At 43.5% G+C, this 17161-nt stretch overlaps 1 protein-coding gene across 5 annotated transcripts in view; it reads right to left on the reverse strand.

Annotated features, from left to right (window-relative positions):
* Positions 1-11442, reverse strand: part of SLC8A1 (solute carrier family 8 member A1) — a 152247-nt gene extending 140805 nt beyond the window's left edge. For 3 of the 5 annotated variants that reach the window (XM_074864261.1, XM_074864254.1, XM_074864253.1), the window contains exon 1: positions 11233-11441. In XM_074864261.1, coding sequence (XP_074720362.1) covers positions 11233-11285 — 53 coding nt within the window. In that variant the 5' untranslated portion in view covers positions 11286-11441. Of the gene's footprint in view, positions 1-6367; positions 6383-11232 lie in introns of those variants that run through there. The other 2 variants (XM_074864259.1, XM_074864258.1) reach the window with 2 other exon arrangements.
* Positions 11443-17161: the final 5719 nt, after the last annotated feature.

Genomic DNA, 17161 nt, shown 5'->3' on the forward strand with positions numbered 1-17161 from the left:
GCGGAGCCGAGGAATTTCTGGGAATTTTTGGGAATTTCTGTGCTCCTCAGTCTTCGCCAAGGCACCTTGGAGTAGACGTGTGCCCTTGCTCCTGGCTGACTGTCTCTGAAACAACTGAGGCAGCAACATGGTTCTTATCCCAGCTCCCTTCACAGCTTAGACCCAAGTCCTGGGGACAGGGACTCCCACTGGTGCACATACAGAACTTGCTATTTTGGCACAGTTTGCTCTGTTTGCACTTCTGAACATTTATAGACCAAAAATGCTTGTCTTCTCTGTGCTGCATGCTCAAGCATTGGTGAGGCAGTAACCAATGCTGCATGTCCTAGACATTGTAATTGAAGCCCTGCATGTAAAGAGAATTTATCCCAAAGAGAGAGAAACACAAGAAAACCAGATTTAACATCCGGATTACTTAATGGTTATGAGTCTGGTTTTTTGCTGGAGTTTTTGGAGAAATGAAACTGCACCGTTTGTGAGACTGGATTCTCCTTTCAAATACCCCATGCTATCACACGCCAGTCTGTTTCCCCCCTGGAATTTCAAACACTGCCTATTCAAAAGCTGTTCTGAGCTGAACGGCTTTTTCATGGCTTTCTGGATTGTGATGATGCTTTAGAATTCTTTAAGATGGTCCTTTACACCTGCTTCGTGGTTAGAAATCCCCAAGTCTCTTATAAAAATATTCTGCTCTTATGGGAAGCTGTTCCCAGCTTCTGGCAAAACTGGTTAGGTTCTGAGGCTGCATCCCTGCATGTGCAGAAAGGACGTGGATGTGTGTGTGTGTGTGTGTGCGCACATGCATGCAGATGTTTCCTAATCCAGATTGTGCAAGCTCTGACTTCTTCCCTCTGCGTTTCTGCTTATTCAGATGAACTCCTGCTCTTCTGTGAGTGCTCTCATCTCTTTGGTGGGTGGGACAGTGTCTTAGCAGGGCTGATGTGAATACAGGCTTTCCTCTTTCATTCAGCTCTTTTCTATGTGCACCTCAGTCACTAAGAAAGTTTCTGGCCCCTGAACCTTAAAACACCAGTGTGGTATTTTGGTATTTGTGCCAGGGCTCTTAGCAGTGTTTTATATGCCATCAGTAGCCTCCAGAGTTAACAGCTGTATTTATATGACCAGTGGCATCAGGAAGGCAGGCAACAGCTTCAGAGCCACTGATGGGAAGAGATAAGAGAAGTGGGAGTCTAGAAGACATGAGTCAAGAGGAAACATTGAAGGAATGCAGACTGTCAAGTCAAAAGAAGACATATATCCTCGCAAATCTGAAAGAAGTTTCCCACTCCTACTGTCGATAAGATAAAAAGTCAGGACCTTAAACTACAGGCAGGGACACTGAAGTTTGACAGGAGGAAAAGCTTTCCGCAGCCATGAGAGTAATGGTGTAGGCAGCTGGATTGTCTGCAGAGAGGGAGAAGTCTGTGTCACAGAAAGGTTTTAAGACCAGGGTGAGCAAACATCTGTTCAGTTCAGATGAGGTATAGGTGACCTAGCTCTCAACATCATTGCATCAGGAAGATGTATATGAGAGATGAACAATCAGGAGACATTCAGCACACCATAAAAAGAAAACCACCGTTGTGGTTAGTAGGTTGAAAGAAAAAACCTGCCTTTAGGCTTTGAACAAAGATTTGGTGTACGAAAACAATCAGAGCACTAGAAATTAGGCCACTCTGGGAGAGCAGATCTAGGTGCCAATGCTATCCAAGCTCATGCAACCTGGGAGCAGACTGACCTTGGTTCCAGGCTGGCAGCCAATTTCTTGGATGGATGAGCCATTTAGCCAGTAGGATGCTGGGGAAGAGAGCTTGTTGCTGCTCCGAAGCCCATGATATATCCTACTTGGGTTTTGTCCTGTCAAGGTTTAGTTCAGGCTTATAGCCATTTAACTCACTTAGCAACCTCTTGATTAATTTTTCATGTTCAGCCATAGGAACCTTGAAGCTTACCCGAATGCTCTCAGGAGCTGGCAGCATAGGAAGGCTTGTGTTGGAAACATCCATCCTGCCATGGTGGTCCCTCTCACTTGCCTTGCTGGGACCTGTCTCACTGTGAACTGCAACCTGAGGCGTGCAGACAACTGGCCTTCCCTGACCAAACTGCAACACTAATGAGAGGGTAGCACAAGGGCACACATGGGTGCTCCATGTAGCAACAAAACAATGTCTTTGGTTAACCCTAACTTATGGCTATGTAAAATATAACATGAAGTAAGGGTATGAGAAGCTACCAGAACCTGCAGATCATAAGAAGAGGAGTAATGTATATGCAGCTGATCATCCCTGACCAGTAGTTACACTAGACAGCAGCATGAAAAACGGTGGAAAAGAGAAACATTGCATATAACAAAAGCGGGGTACAAGCTTCATTGCTGACTAAGGTAGAAATTACCAAGGCAACCATATCATGAGGACAAAATAAGTATATAAAGTCAGGAAACCTGGGGCCAGTGAGGGAAAAGTAAATACAGGTGGTCTGGGAGGAGAGAGACTTGGTAAAGAAGCAGAACCTGGGTAGAATAAAAGGGGCAAAACCAGAATATAAGGTAAAGCAAGTGACATACTCAGGACTGATTGGGGGCTGTTGGTCAGTCCTGTGCTTAATTACGACAGTTTGAAGCAGGACAATAAACCTTCTGTTTCCCCCCTTCTTGTGTTCAGCTTGACTTCATGGTCAGGAGGGACTTGGAGTGCTTTGGGACTAATGAGAGCTGTTTCCCGGCGACTCATGAGGAAACCCCTGAAGGGTATTACCTAAGAACATCACCCTTCCCTTCCCTGACAGCCTGACTCCATCTTTCAAGTTGCAATTTCTCCTGACTGACTCTACAGAGGATCTTAAGTGTAGACGTTGGCAACATAGGAGTTCAATAGCTGATACTAATACGGGGAACCACACAGCAAATGAGCTCGTGTAGCTGCACCTGAAGTCAGTCAGGCCACGCACATCTGCCACGTTCAGCACACCTCCAGCTCTTCAAAGAGCCCGACTAACCACACTGCCTTCCTGCAGATGTTTTTTGGGGGGAAAGAACTAGCTAAAGTGAAATCTCTGCACAAGTCACAGCCACAAAAGAAAAGACATGTGTCAAAAAAAATCCACTCCAGAAACAAGAAATGAAGTTACAGCTCAGGATGAAGGCAGGGAGTTTGTGCTGGCAAAACATCAGCTTTATTAAGGTTAGAGTCTTCAAACTTGTCTTGTTCTGTAATTTTCTGTAGGCTGCATACATCAAGGCATGATCAAGATAATCAGACTGTCTGTTTCAAAGAGAAGAATGTTAAAATCAGGTATGTTTTTACCAACAGGGACAGAAAATGTCTAGAAAACATGAGTAGTGGCACAGCTTGTAATGCTTACAAACTCCTGTTTTGTAGCATTCCTCTAGTCTGTGCATCAAAGCATGCTTGAAAATAGTCTGCCTGGTTATTTTTAAGGTAAGAACATTGAAATTAAGGGTCAAGGGCCAAAAGTTTTCTAGTGCATTATCATGGAGGTACATCTTCAGGCATTTTAACACATTAAGGCACTTTCCAGGCATACATGAAACAAGATGCATGCCTAGACAGGCTTGCCCCAGCCTCTAAAATGCAAGGACTGTCACTGAATTATGGATCCTCAGGTGGGTCTTTAGTGATTTAAAATGGAGATTCCCAAGTGTCTAGAAAGGGACCAACGATTTTTTTCTAAAATACTCATGATTTGTCCTGAATCTTACCCAATGATTTGTAGCTGAACAGACAAATCATTGCCCACTAAGCAGATTTTCAATGGCAGGCAGTACAAAGTTTTCTCCAATAATAAAACATGCATGCTCTGTACACACTGTTCTCCTCCACAGGATCATAGAGATCCTCATACACACTCACAGCAGAGAACCTTCAAGATTAAGTCTTTTGCCTAGGTTAAGCTGGAGATATGTCACACCTCAGGGGAAGAATGAGGTTATCAACAAGGCTCTAAAATGCTATAAGTATTGGTTACTCTTGTTCTCAGAAATTCACTTCAGATCAATTCAACTCAAGCTAAAAGGCAAATCTCTCAGTTATCAAGAAAGATGCTTCTTGGAGCATCTGTTTTCTATAACCAGTGGCAAAAAGTATTTCAAAACAAGAGAAACTTTTTAATGCATTTGTTTTCCAAGCTGTGTTGTGGACTAGGCCCAGTACAGAACATGGCAGGAACACAAGTGCCGGACATCACACAAGGATCCACTGTGGTGCTGGAGCTCATTGTGTTAAACTTTTGAATAATGTAGCCAGAAAGTGAAACAAGGACACTTTTCACAGCTGCGTATCTCTCTTTTTGCATTATTTTGCCCATGAATTAACATTACCAAGAAGATTTGGAAAACCTGCTAGAAGGTTTCCACAAAGATTTGGCTCATCAGCAACTTGGAAAAACACACATGGGAGGTAAATGCTAGAAGTTAAATCTCTGTTAGCTCCTTGGTCAGGTTATGGCTTCTTGTGCCAGAACATTGGTATAACATGTGGCTTACATCTGAAAGGTGTCACAGCAGGCAGCAGAGAAGCAGTAATCATCACTATTCTGGAAAATCAATAAAAACGGAGACCTACTTATCCATCTAAAGATAGGGCAATACAGAACATCTGTCTTGCTCCTGAACTGGGCATTTATCCTGGACAGGAGATGCTTTCAAGGCCTTACTTCAAATAGTTATGCTCTAAAAAGCAGGCTAAATCCAGGAGGTCATCTTGAAATAATAGTTGGCAGGCCAAAGTGACGTAACATTTAACATGCTTTAAAGGACCATATGGAATAAGTTACACCAGAGTAAAACAAACACTTGTCTCTCACATCCAGTGTTATTGTTAGCAACTCACTCAACTGAGTGTATTTCTCGGCAGCGACAATGTCTCACTAAAGAACAGGGTAATACGACAGATCACTAGCATGTTGTGGTCTGTGGCCACAGGAAGGGTTTACTTTTACTGTGTACATGTTGGCAGTCTCAAGATGCTAGCAGCAAATCCAAATGTAGATAGCCACATCTAGGGCAGAAGCACAAGATCTCTGCTTGGAGTCTTTCTGTAAGCCAAAAAGATAACATGGTGTGTCTCTAATATCATGCTTGCCAAACGGCAGCAAAAACAATGAGCTGAGAATTAGATGCTGGGAAAGTAGTTGTCACCTTGGTTTTGCTTCTTTGTTCCTGTGTGCAGATATGGCAATTGCTGATGCTGGGAATCAGCAGGGGAAGGGGCTGTTTCAAAGAGAAGAGTCCCCTATTCCCACACTAAAGCCTAAACCTTGATGCATGGTTGCTACTTTTGGAAACAGGCATCAAAACAAGCTGATTTGGAAGGGTGAAGAGGTTGGTGGGCAAGAGGTAAGACTGGTCTATCAAGCCCTGGACCCTGCAGAAAGCCTGAGAGTGGTCAGAGCTGCCTCAGGTGGACAAGCACATACCCTTGTCTGCTTCAGAACTCTTCAGGCTTCTGCCTGAGGCCTGACACACTGAAGCTCTGCCCAAATCACTGTGGGCCAGACCCCTCCATCACCTCCACTGAGCTCATGTCCTGTCCCTTGCTTCCTAATGCTTGTTGAACATTACGGATAAAACTCAGCATCTTGGTGAGACCTCTCCATAGCCTGGAAGACTTATCTGCCTGGAGGAGCGTTTTCAGGTAGATTGCATCAAAGGATCCCAGCGCATCTCCCGGTGGGTTAGGGGCTGTACAGGCACCCAGGATGACAGCATGTGTCCAGGCAGTGTGCAGGGACCCATCTAGCTGACAAAGAGGAGACCACAACCCCATTCTGACCATATTGCAACAGAAGAGTGTCTGATACACTTCTAGGTAGAGAAGAAAGCAAAAAGGGAACATTTCATGTGCAGAAGTTTCCAACAGGGACTCAAGGAGGCCTTGATGTGTTAGAATGATAGAAAGGCAGCAATAGATTTGCAGGCCACATTCTTACACTTTCCATGTTTTGTTTTTGGTGGTGGGTGTTTTTTGTTTTTTTTTTTTTTTTTCCATTTTCACATTTTTCTCTAGTTTCCTTCTTTTGCTTATATAAGAGGGAAAGAAAAACCAATTTGATGTTCCGATGAAAGGAAGGACAACTCTCTGGAAGAGCAGGAAATGGTGTGCAGTGGTGTCATGTGGGATTAGTCTGCAACCTCCAGGGCATGCTTCGGTCTGTGGGATAACCCAGGAAGCATCCCAGGCACAAAACTTTTGGTGAAACTCATCCTGCAGAGGATGAGGGGCTTGAAAGCACTGGGAGACTGAGGGTAGGAAAAAGGCTCTACACACTGTTCAATATAGTATATTCCTATGGGGAGTGAAACAACCCAAGCACTGAATCTCCCAGCCTGGTAGGGAAAAATCTATACCTGAACAGGACTTCTTGGCAGAAGTTCTTGAGCATTTATCCTCTTCAGGTATTTACAGACATGTCATTAGTCATTGTTAAGCTGAGTGGAACACAAACTAGTCTGGGGCATATGTCTTCCAACTGTACCTTTACCCACATAGTGACATTTTCCAGAATCCCAGTTCTGTATCTTCCTTCTAACTATGCCCACCTTTCTGCAGAAGTAAACTAATGTGGAGTTTTCCAGAGTGAAATACTTCCTATCCCTTCCCTTCCCTTCCCTTCCCTTCCCTTCCCTTCCCTTCCCTTCCCTTCCCTTCCCTTCCCTTCCCTTCCCTTCCCTTCCCTTCCCTTCCCTTCCCTTCCCTTCCCTTCCCTTCCCTTCCCTTCCCTTCCCTTCCCTTCCCTTCCCTTCCCTTCCCTTCCCTTCCCTTCCCTTCCCCTCATGTCTCTGGAAGAAGGCTCAGCTACAAAGATCACAAACGGAAACCTGCATTTTATGTTAGCAACGTCAGAGTTCAGCATTCCAAGGATTTGGTAAAGATCCTAAAAACAAACATCCCAAACTCATGAGGAAGTTCAGCATTAAATATAAAAGAAATCCAAATATGTTGAAGTATGGAAATCAAAACAACTTCAGCTTTGCCCTGCAGTGACCCCATGCAATAAGAATACATTTATGATTAGATCACAGTGATGGTTGGAGCCCTAGATAAGAATAAACTAAGTTTTGAAAACCTCCACTTTTGCTGTATTGTTGCTATGTTTTTCCCCCATGTGTTGCTAGAATAATACTGAGTTTCTTAGAGGATCAACTCCAAAATTAATGTCAACCCATAAATTGCCTGCTTTACTTGTAAATCAGCAGAAAACACCACCACTGCTTAAAACTGTCATGTTGCTGCCTCTTCCTATAGCAGCACAGATCAGCACATGGTGGGTCTGAAGAGTGAGGCTCATGGCTGGAGTCCATCTGAAGGACACTGGAACAGCAGATCTCTGCAGCCATGTGCCCAGCCAGCCTGCTGGCATCTTGCTGACCACTTAGGGAAAACATCCTGGGCACCTCTAAAACTGAGCTTTTTAGCTCAGGGCCATGCAACTCTGAATTCAGACTAATTTTTCCTGCATTTGTAAAGAGGCCTTCTCCATTTGCTGAATGCCTTGTCTGCAAACCTTAGCACTGGGACTCCTCCTGTGTGAGCGCAATTCAACAATACCATGGTTCAGTTTGCTAGTGAGATGCTGAGTACCTGAAAACTTAGTATCATCCAGAGCTATTTTGTCGCTATTTTGATTCCAGTTTGGCATTAAAGGCAACTTGTGTCATGGGATGGAAATTTAGGAGTAGTTCATGTTTGTAAGTGACCAAAAATGACAGCTGGATTTAGACCAGCAGAGGCCATCAAGGGTTATTTATTCATCTCTCCATGCTGTGCAGTCAGTTATTATACACAACATTTTTATAAAGAAGAAGAGGTTTGTGAGGCTGAATGGCCCAGAGTTTAACACAGTGAAACAAAAATGACAGCACAGTTTCTTTAAAACACAGGCTATTTTCACTTCCCATCTGAAGTTCTGCTCTTGTTCAAAAGGATTGTGGCCACATGTGCGTAAAAGATACTGGAAATATTTGTGCTGCTGTGCATGAGATTGCAAGCGGCGAGCACCATGGTACATGCTACAGTATTTACATGTGGTACTTGCAGCCTGCAAACACAAACTTTTCCCAAAATGCTGTTCCTTCTAGAAAACTGCCTGTCTTTGTGAGTCCTCTGGTGAAACCCTCCCCAGATAGACCATTGTTCTTTACCCTGAAGGAGGAGGAGAGACAAGAATAGGAAGATCATGTTTAGGAGCAAGAAAACCAAAGAAGACAGCTGCCCACTTTCAGATTTTTTTTGAAACATCATATTTTTCAGGACTCAATTCCCTGGGCAAATCAGATTTGAACTGGCAAATGGGCCTGCAGGTTTCTAAACTGGGAACAGATAGACCCATCACATAAAGCCCATTTCTCTAGAACATAAGCATTAAATTGTATCTGGCCAGAGAAGTGGATCAGTCTGTCAATGTGTTCCCAGATGAAAACAGAGATGGTGTCCAAACTCCATCCTTCAGGAATCACCATAAAAATATTGAAGTTGTCTGAAGGAGGAGAATATATAGTGAACTTACTTCAAGCCAGAGCCACTTTGCGAAACCCTCACTGAGTGACTTCATGGTGTAGCTCTCCTCTTTGTGATTTGAGTACACTCTCTTCTTGGGCACCCTATAAACCCCTTCTCACAAGAAATTCTGAATTCAGGGACCAGTTGTGGATGTCTGGTACAAAGACTGCTTCAGACCTGCTGTTGGGTTTGTTTTGAAAGCCACTAAGATTTAGGAACACAAACCACCAGTGCACCTGGTAGTCCTGTGTGCCTTTGGCTCCTTGCATGAGGCACACAACACATTCTTGCTTGCTCCAAGTGCCACCGGGGTGAGGGCAGCTTTACCCTTGTCCACAGCTAGCAAGAATAAGCACTGAGCTCAGCTTTGTCCTTGTTACTTGACTCCTGGGTTTTGTCCTGCCCCGACTCAGCTCAGCATCCTCACTCTGATTGTGAGAAAGAGCAGAGCTTCCCCTTCCCCCTCTCCTTCTTGCACTCTGGCAAAGAATTGGTGCATGGGAGGACCTCATGGCGGATGCTCGGAGGCTGCAGTCTTCATAATAACTAGTCACTTATAAAAGGCATGTTAGTGATACTATCGCTAATGTTTTATATGACTATTTATATTCATATCTAGGGTCTCTGAATGAGATACCATCAGCTTTCCACGAGGGACCAAACAAACACTAGCAATACCCATGACTAATCAATAGTAAACATTAATAATAGCCAGTACACTGATAATAATAATAATAATAAACATTAGTGATAACACAGCCTGCCTGAAAATGCTTTTGGTAGAGGGAGGGAAGGAGGAGGGCACAAAGAGCGGTCTGCCCTGGGGCTGGGCACCAGTGATGACTCCTGCCACCATGGCTTTTTCTACTGGGTCACACTGCCCCAGGCCCTGGGCCAAATGGGAAGATCAAATTAAATAGGTCTCAGCTTTTCCAGCTCCATCCTGGCATCCTCTTCCCAACCTGCCCAGCACAACTGTGGGGTAATGCCTTGCTCAGGGACCATGCACACCAACTAGTTTTTTTCTCCAGGGTAAGGGAAGCACATAGTCTATAGCCTCAAAGAGACAGGAAAAAAAAGAAAAAAAGGGAAAACTGGGGAAAAGCTTTTATCTATCAGCAGGCTGACAGCAACCTATAAAACAGAACCATATCCAACAGAAAATAGAAGCAATCTGAGTAAGTGTGAAATGCAGAAGTGTTCTTTCATAGCAATAACAGCAAAAAGGTTTATTTGCAATAGCAATTGAAAAGCCATCTATTGACCCCAATTACTTAAAGATTAATTTCTATGCTAGCATTTCTATAGACAGGTGATATGTATTTAAATGTACCTGTCAAAAAAATCAGAGTTTGCCTGGCACAGACAAATTTCAGCTGCATCTTAATTTTGAGTATTTAAGCACTTGAGAGGAAGCAAGACAAAGAGAAGATTTGTATTTCAGTGAGTATAAAAATGAGAAATGTGGGAATATCCATGGAAATACTAGTTAAATAAGGGGAAACAAGGGCTGTACTCAAGGGCCTGCAGACTCTACTATGGAGTTACAAGCAAACACTTCCATTATGTTCTTCTTATGTAATTACAAGGGAAAGCATTTTCATTCATGAATGGAAACTTTGATGACATTTGTGGTCTAGTAATTTCTCTTTACAATCATCCTTGATATCTCTGGAAATCTCCTACAATTTCAGTCATATTCCTGATATTATTTCCAGTTCTTTCTGTATAATTTCACTTCACCTGCTCTAACGTTTTTTCCAGTCTATTAACCACCTGAAAAATGAGATAGCTTTACCCAGCACTTTGCAGTGGGAGTACGAATACTGTATTATAACACCTGAAAGCACATGAACCGTTACCCAAATGACATTCTGTAGCATTTAAAGAAAAATCACGGGTTTAACTGTACCGCTGCAAACCAGCAAGATTTTAAGCTAAGGCTACAAAAAGCTTTTTTTGTGTTCTTTTTAACAAAACACTTCCGTGGAGAAAGCCTCTCTGCCAAGGGCATACTCTGCTTTTTTGACAGTGCCCAGTTCACAGAACTAACACATTTCAGTGCTAGTTTGAAGAAGAGCTATTACTTCAGTGCTTTGGAAATATACACAATAGCACACAGCTGTTTTCGCTGGCGTCGGCTTTCACAACACTGTAATGGCAGTTAAAACTGTACCAAAAATCCCTGCACAGGATGTAATCAACCTCAAATCTACAGAGAAACATTGAGAAACTGCCTTCCAGTGCCAAGAAAAACAACAGACGTTTACAAGTTCTTCCTAATGTCCAGTCAGCTCAACCCAAATGAGACATGTTTCTCAAAATGAAAGTAGGACAGACCAGAGAAGAAAAAACCCTCAACTATTTTTATGATTTTTTCTAAATAAAAACACAAAAGGACTCCAACACTGGAAACCTCCCCTCCTGCCCTTCTGTCCAGTGAAGCTCTAACATCAGTCAGCCTGTAAATCCAGTTCGTGAGTGATAACATGCTTGTTTTCCAACATTTTTCTCTTGCCTCTTTCAGACACTTGAAAAGTTTCTGTCCCTCCAGCGGCAAAGCTGTTATGTCATGTTCCTCACTCAGAGAGCTTAACTGCTATCCAGTTATTTGAGTCATCCCATAGCCCCAGATTTACAGCTTTTCTCAGGATGTCAGTCTAACTGAATACCTAGGTGTTCCCAAGAAATGCTTGAATTGCTTTTCACTTACCCCAGCTGAGTCTCAGCAGTTGTGGGTAAAGCAGAATGGAAAAAAGCCCTCATACGATACTGTCTCTAAGTTTACCAGGAAGAAAGGAGCTGGGGTGCGTGTCCTTTAAGTGTCTCTAAAGATGGTTTGCATAGCTGGATCTCAGCTTATCTATGCTTTTCTGCTTTTGCTTCCATACATGGATCTGTTCTCAACAGTAACTTCAAGCTGTCGAAAAGAAGCTATCTGGCAGCTTTCAGCTTCATCTGACACATAAACGAGCAAAAGTAAATAAATAATGATTTCTGCCAGCTCCCTTTTTTTTTGATTTGCACCTCAGAACACCTTTTATTTTTTTTCCTTTTCCCCAGAGTAACATTTTGCTATTTTTTTCAAATTCCTAGGTGAGGGAAACCAGAGATGACCAAGGCAGATTTCTCTTCTCCCTTTCCTGCAGGCTCACATAATTTTATTCTGAGAAATATCTTTTTTTTTTTTTTTCCTTTGCTTTGCTTATAGGTCAGGGTTTTGCATGTTTCTTACTTGGAAGAATGTCAAGGCAATATACATTATGTCTGTAGCAAGGGAAGGTTAAGAGTCAAATTTTTGGAGAGAGAGAGATTATAGAAGAGCCACGTGACTGCTCCCAGATTAGCAACAGTAGCAGGAGTATGCATTCTTCTGATATTACAGTAGCCACCGTGGGACATGCCTGAAACACTGGAGAGTGGAAGCTGCAGTTTGGAAGCTCCTTGCAGATGTATTTATGAATAAATCACTCCGTGTTCTCTTTCCTACCTTCCATACTTCCTAAGTTTCAGTTTCAGAAAGGGCTGATAAAGGACAAAAATGCTCCCAGGGAGCCCTGTGCCACAGGTCAGGAAAGTAGCCGTATAATTAACCTTAGCTCTGCTCTTTATTATCTCTGCTGTTCAAATGGGAATGTTAAGGGCTACAGTGAAAGGGCAAGACTAAGAATATGTCACTGTTATTGTATGTTATAGTGGCAACTGGGAGTAAAGAAAATACTAGGAACCTAATCGATTGCTTCAGAGTGGGCTCCCTGGATGAAAGAAAACTGGTGGAAGACATATTCAGGCACTTAGATATCTAAGGCTGCACGTAGGTGTCCATACTCAGGCCACTTGCATTGAAAATGTCATCCTCAGACTTGGTGTTTTTGATTCATTGCAGGAGAAGGAAATTCCTTGTATATTCCCACACACGAATGACCTCGACTGTTTGAGATTTTTCCTAAACATCTGTTGAACACTTGGCAGAATAGAAGTTTTTTAAAGGGCTCAGTAGCTCCACCTCTTCAATTAATGGTAAACTACATTATTTCATTATTATATTACAAATTTCCCAATTAGAGATATTGCTTTAAATAGCATATTCGACTCCTGCTGTTTGGTGTCTCAGAAATTAGAGGGGGGGTGTGGGGTGTGTGTGTAGATGGGGATCCTGGGAAGTCTCCAGCATCTACTCAGTGTCCAGAGCAAAGACAGCTGTCCTGGGAGCACACCCCTCCATCCCAGAGCAAGCAGAAGACCCACAGAAGCATGAAACAGGAAGCAAAAGATGAGTAAGCATGAAGGGGACCCTCCTGTTTCTAGCACACCAGCCAAATGATTAGTGTCTGTTGTTTGGGGTGGTGGGAAGTAATAGGAGGAGAAATATCCCTTCTGGAAATCTGTCCTGGGGTTTCTCTGGCCTTTCAAGAGCAGAATCCAAGCTCATCCTAGGAGGGTGCTTGAATGGGAATATATGCCACTGTTGCCTGTCAGACAGACTTGGTGACTCAGGAGGTCTATGCTCTAGTACAAATAAGAACATGACTCAGCAAAGCATTTAAATTCCTGCTTAATTTTAAATACTGAATAATACTTTTGACTTCATTGGGGTTATTCATGTGATTTTATTTCTACGCTTTACTAGGTTGTCCAGATAAGGACATGAAGCTGACACAAAGCAGCATAAAAAACGAACAAGATTTGGCACTAACGTGTGAGTGTATTTGTGTTTCAAAGGTCTTTTGACTTCCATGTATTGCTCCTGAGAAGTCTTAGGGCTAACCAAAATGGGCTAAGGAAAGCAAGGCTGTTGCTTCAATTCATTGCATGCGTCCTCCTTTTCCACAAAGGAAATGTTGAAAACCACAGGTGTGTGTAACTGAAGAAAAACATACGTAGCATTGAGAATAACATGATAGTGCTGCACTCAGAGTTTTGGTAACCACGAGGCCAAGGGGGTAGGCTGTTTTCTGGCTTTGATCTGTCCTTCTGCACAGCCGCCATGTATCACCCTCTGGATGAGTGACACCATCCTCTTTGAACTCCGCTCCCTACACAGAGTGGCCAAAGAGCTTCTCATGTTTTCCATGAAGAGCTTTTCCATTCGGCCCTGCTGGGACAATCAAAGTTTCTATCAGGGCATGTGGGTGATAAGGTAAAAGACATTTTCCTAAAGCAAAAGAAAAAATAGGCAGCAGTGTTGCCAAGCACCAAGTGGGCCACAGGGAGATGGAAATAAACCACTACTGACCTTTGTGCCCACCTCCCCAAAATGTGCAGGACGTAGGAGAAAGTCCGTCTTTGGTGGTAAGACACATGAAGGACATCAGCAGCTCTGATTGGCCTGGCACCAGACAGATTTGCAGAAGTGCTGGTGAGCGCAGGCCTGGGATCAGAATTGGTGCCTGAGCCAGACGAGGGTGGTGGGGCTTCATCTGCTGAGGCCTAGCCCCCCCCTACGGGGATCTTCCCATCCTCCTGGGGAAAATCCCCCTCAGCTTTTCACTAAGCAACTCTGTGCTGCATCTCCAGGATTCTGTTCCAGGAGACTGTGCTTTTTTGTGCCATCCGTCCTCTGCTTGTCACAGACTATGCTGTAGCCTTGAGACAAAATGTGGCCCCAGTCTTCAGAGCCACTAGTGCTCTTTCCCATGCTGTGTGCTGCAATTTGAAGTCACCAAAGAGGTGTTGAAGTGTCTTTTATGAATATCAATGTGAATTTTGCAAGAGTGATTTAAATATAGCTGCCTGCTTTCCTGGGAGACCCTGTAGCTGTATTCTCACTGCAGCAAAAGCTGCACCATATGCCCAGCATTCACAGCCGTTTCCCAAAGACCGCCAGGGACTTGTTATTCTGCATTTGGCTTGTACAGAGTTCCAAAATAAAGACTTGCTGGAGAGAAAGGGTGGAGGGGCAGACTGCAGCTGCTGTCTTCAACACATTCAGATGTGCTGCTCAGGTGCATTTATATAGCATTATGTGCTATGAAAGTTGGACACAGCTCTGAGCAACCGGACCTAATGTGGAAAGTCAGCCCAGCTTTGAGCAGGGGCTGGACCTCCAGAGGTCCCCTACAACCTAAATTATCCTGTGATTCAGTGAGAAACTTAGTTTGGGATATAGTTATATGACAGAGGAATAGCAAGGGGCACCTGGGTCATTTTCTGTCTTCCTGTTGTTTTTTTGTGACTATCTTACAAACTCTTTCAGCATGGTCCATCTCTCATTCCACATACATGGCTTGTCTCCAATGTTGCTTGAACCTTACTGCACTGCAAGTGAAAATCCACTATTTCCTCATTTTTTAAAGCAAAGTGATTAAAATGCAGTTGGGCCTGTGCCCAGGTAAAGCACAAGAAAGTCAGGCAGCCATTCTTTCCTTGTGTAAGTATGTAAAGCCTTGAAAGCGAATAAGACTTTTTCTCTTTAGGGTAAGTAAATACACCTCAAACCTGGGGAGTGTCCAATTTTTAGTGATCTTTAAGTGATTATTTCACCAAGGCATAAATTACTGTGCCTTTAGGACAAAGCTAATAGAAAAAATGCTAATTAGTGCTGGTCAGAAATTTTCCAGTGGAACACTTTTCTGTCAGAAACTCCTGATTAGTCAAAGTTGAAAGACTCCAGAAGAACATGATGATTTTGCTGAATCTCCAGTACCACACAGTGGGCTTAGTGGGGTGGGGTGGGAGTAAGGAAAGAGGGAATCCATCAAAACCCTCTTGCTGATCCCCTGCCAGTTTATCTGCCTGGCTGCAAGCCCTGTGCCAGTGCTAGGGATTGGAGTTTGGGGCAACCTGCCATGCAGAAAACATGCTGGTGGAGAAGTCCGGAAAACTCCTGGTTCCTGGATGGGAGCAGTAAATACAGAAGTCAGGGAGCTTGCCTCATCTCCCCTGCTCCCTTCCACTGGACACCAGCATGGGAATGTGCAAGCAAAATGTATTTCAACATTTCCAAATGAGATACTTCAGTGAGTAAAATCGGCCCTTCTCCTTGGCTTCCAAAAGAGAAGACGTGAATTTTGTTATGGGATTTCTGCTGGAAGAGAAGGAGGAACTGGTCTAATACTAGCTGTGTTCATTTGGACTCACGTTTCTACAGGTGTAGCTTCTAGATCCCTGACATTTAAAATCTGCATGCAGTGCTTTTTTTCATCTCATATTTTCCTGCCCTCCAACAGAGCTGCCTCTGAGGCTGAAGAGATGAGGATCACAGCAGCCTTGTCTCTGTGATATTCCTAAATTCAGAAACAGCAACACGGGCTACAATTTGCATGTAACTTGAGAGACTTGAGGGCTCTATGGCCAGACTGGAACTGAAAAGCCCATGAGCACTGGGCTTCTGTGGTGGTGATTGGAGAAGTCTGCTGATATCAGCTCACCCTGGACCTGCACTGCAGGACCTGGAGACCACACATGCAATCAGCAGCATGCTTAGATAGTGCATGCATCATTGTATATCTGCTTGTGCCTGATAACTCTTTTTCTCCACTCTTCCTGAAACCATCCCAGCTCTTTGGACCTCCACATTTCCCTCCTGCAAAGAACATCCCTGGAGCCGAGCACCCATGGGGGCGGTGGACATGACTTTTCCCTTAGCTAGTTCCACCTCTTCAGATCCTAGGGCTGTCAGAACAGGGCTCTAATGCTGATCAGAATACTGCAGTAACCAGGACTAAGGATAACCTGAATTGCCAAGCATTAATATTTGAAGCACTTCAATATTTAAAGAGCTTGATAAAATAATTTAAGAAACACTGTCACTTTTTAAATTATTTGTAGACAATTTATAACGGAGCAAATCCACTTGGAATGAACAATATTTTGGCTAGGGTAGATGTATGGCTCAGACAGCTGCCTACATTTATTTAAAACATAAGAGATGACAATTTTGAAATTCTTTGCTTGAAACCTCAACAGGCCAGATTCCCAGCTAGCAGAAGCAAACAGAGGATCCACACGGTGTCTTAACACTGGTTGCAATTATGTTGAAGGAAAGTTTTGCCTTTGGAACTAAAGTAAAAGAAACAGAGTTTCCCTGAAAGTTTTGTTTTCAGTGAAAATATTTGGGTTGTCATCTAAAACTTGAAAACCACAGCTGGAAAAAAATAAACTGTTGGCTGCCAAGAAAGAAGAAAAAACCCAGCTGCCTTTTTTTCTTGATTTATTTGTTTTCCTGGAAACATCCTGGTGTGAGTGGCTGCAGCACTTTACACCTGGTCAGGATCATGCCCAATACTGATAACACTGTCACTTGCTTGATAAAAGCCACATGAGTCTGCACAGAGTTCACTGTGGCAATCATATCTCTTGTACATATCACATAACTGCTGTGTGCCTGAAGCAGAGGGCAGGGAGGCGACGGCACAATTCATGCGACGTTAAAATGAGCTGCTTTCTGTAACACAATATGCTTCAAATGCACCCAACGCACCACGGAAACTATGCAAGGGAAGCCAAGAAACCTTTGTACAATAGCACAGAGACAGAGACAAACAGTCTGTAAAGGACAGCACACTTGGTTACCAGTGAGGGAACATTCTCCATAAAACATCCCCTTTGCTTCTGAACTTCCCATCCTGATCATCAGGGAGATCTCCAAACATGCCATCAAAAGATGAGCCTCGGAGTAAAAATTCATACCTGCATTGGGT

The sequence above is a fragment of the Strix uralensis genome, chromosome 3 (assembly GCF_047716275.1).
Source record: "Strix uralensis isolate ZFMK-TIS-50842 chromosome 3, bStrUra1, whole genome shotgun sequence".
Classification (NCBI taxonomy): Eukaryota; Metazoa; Chordata; class Aves; order Strigiformes; family Strigidae; genus Strix; species Strix uralensis.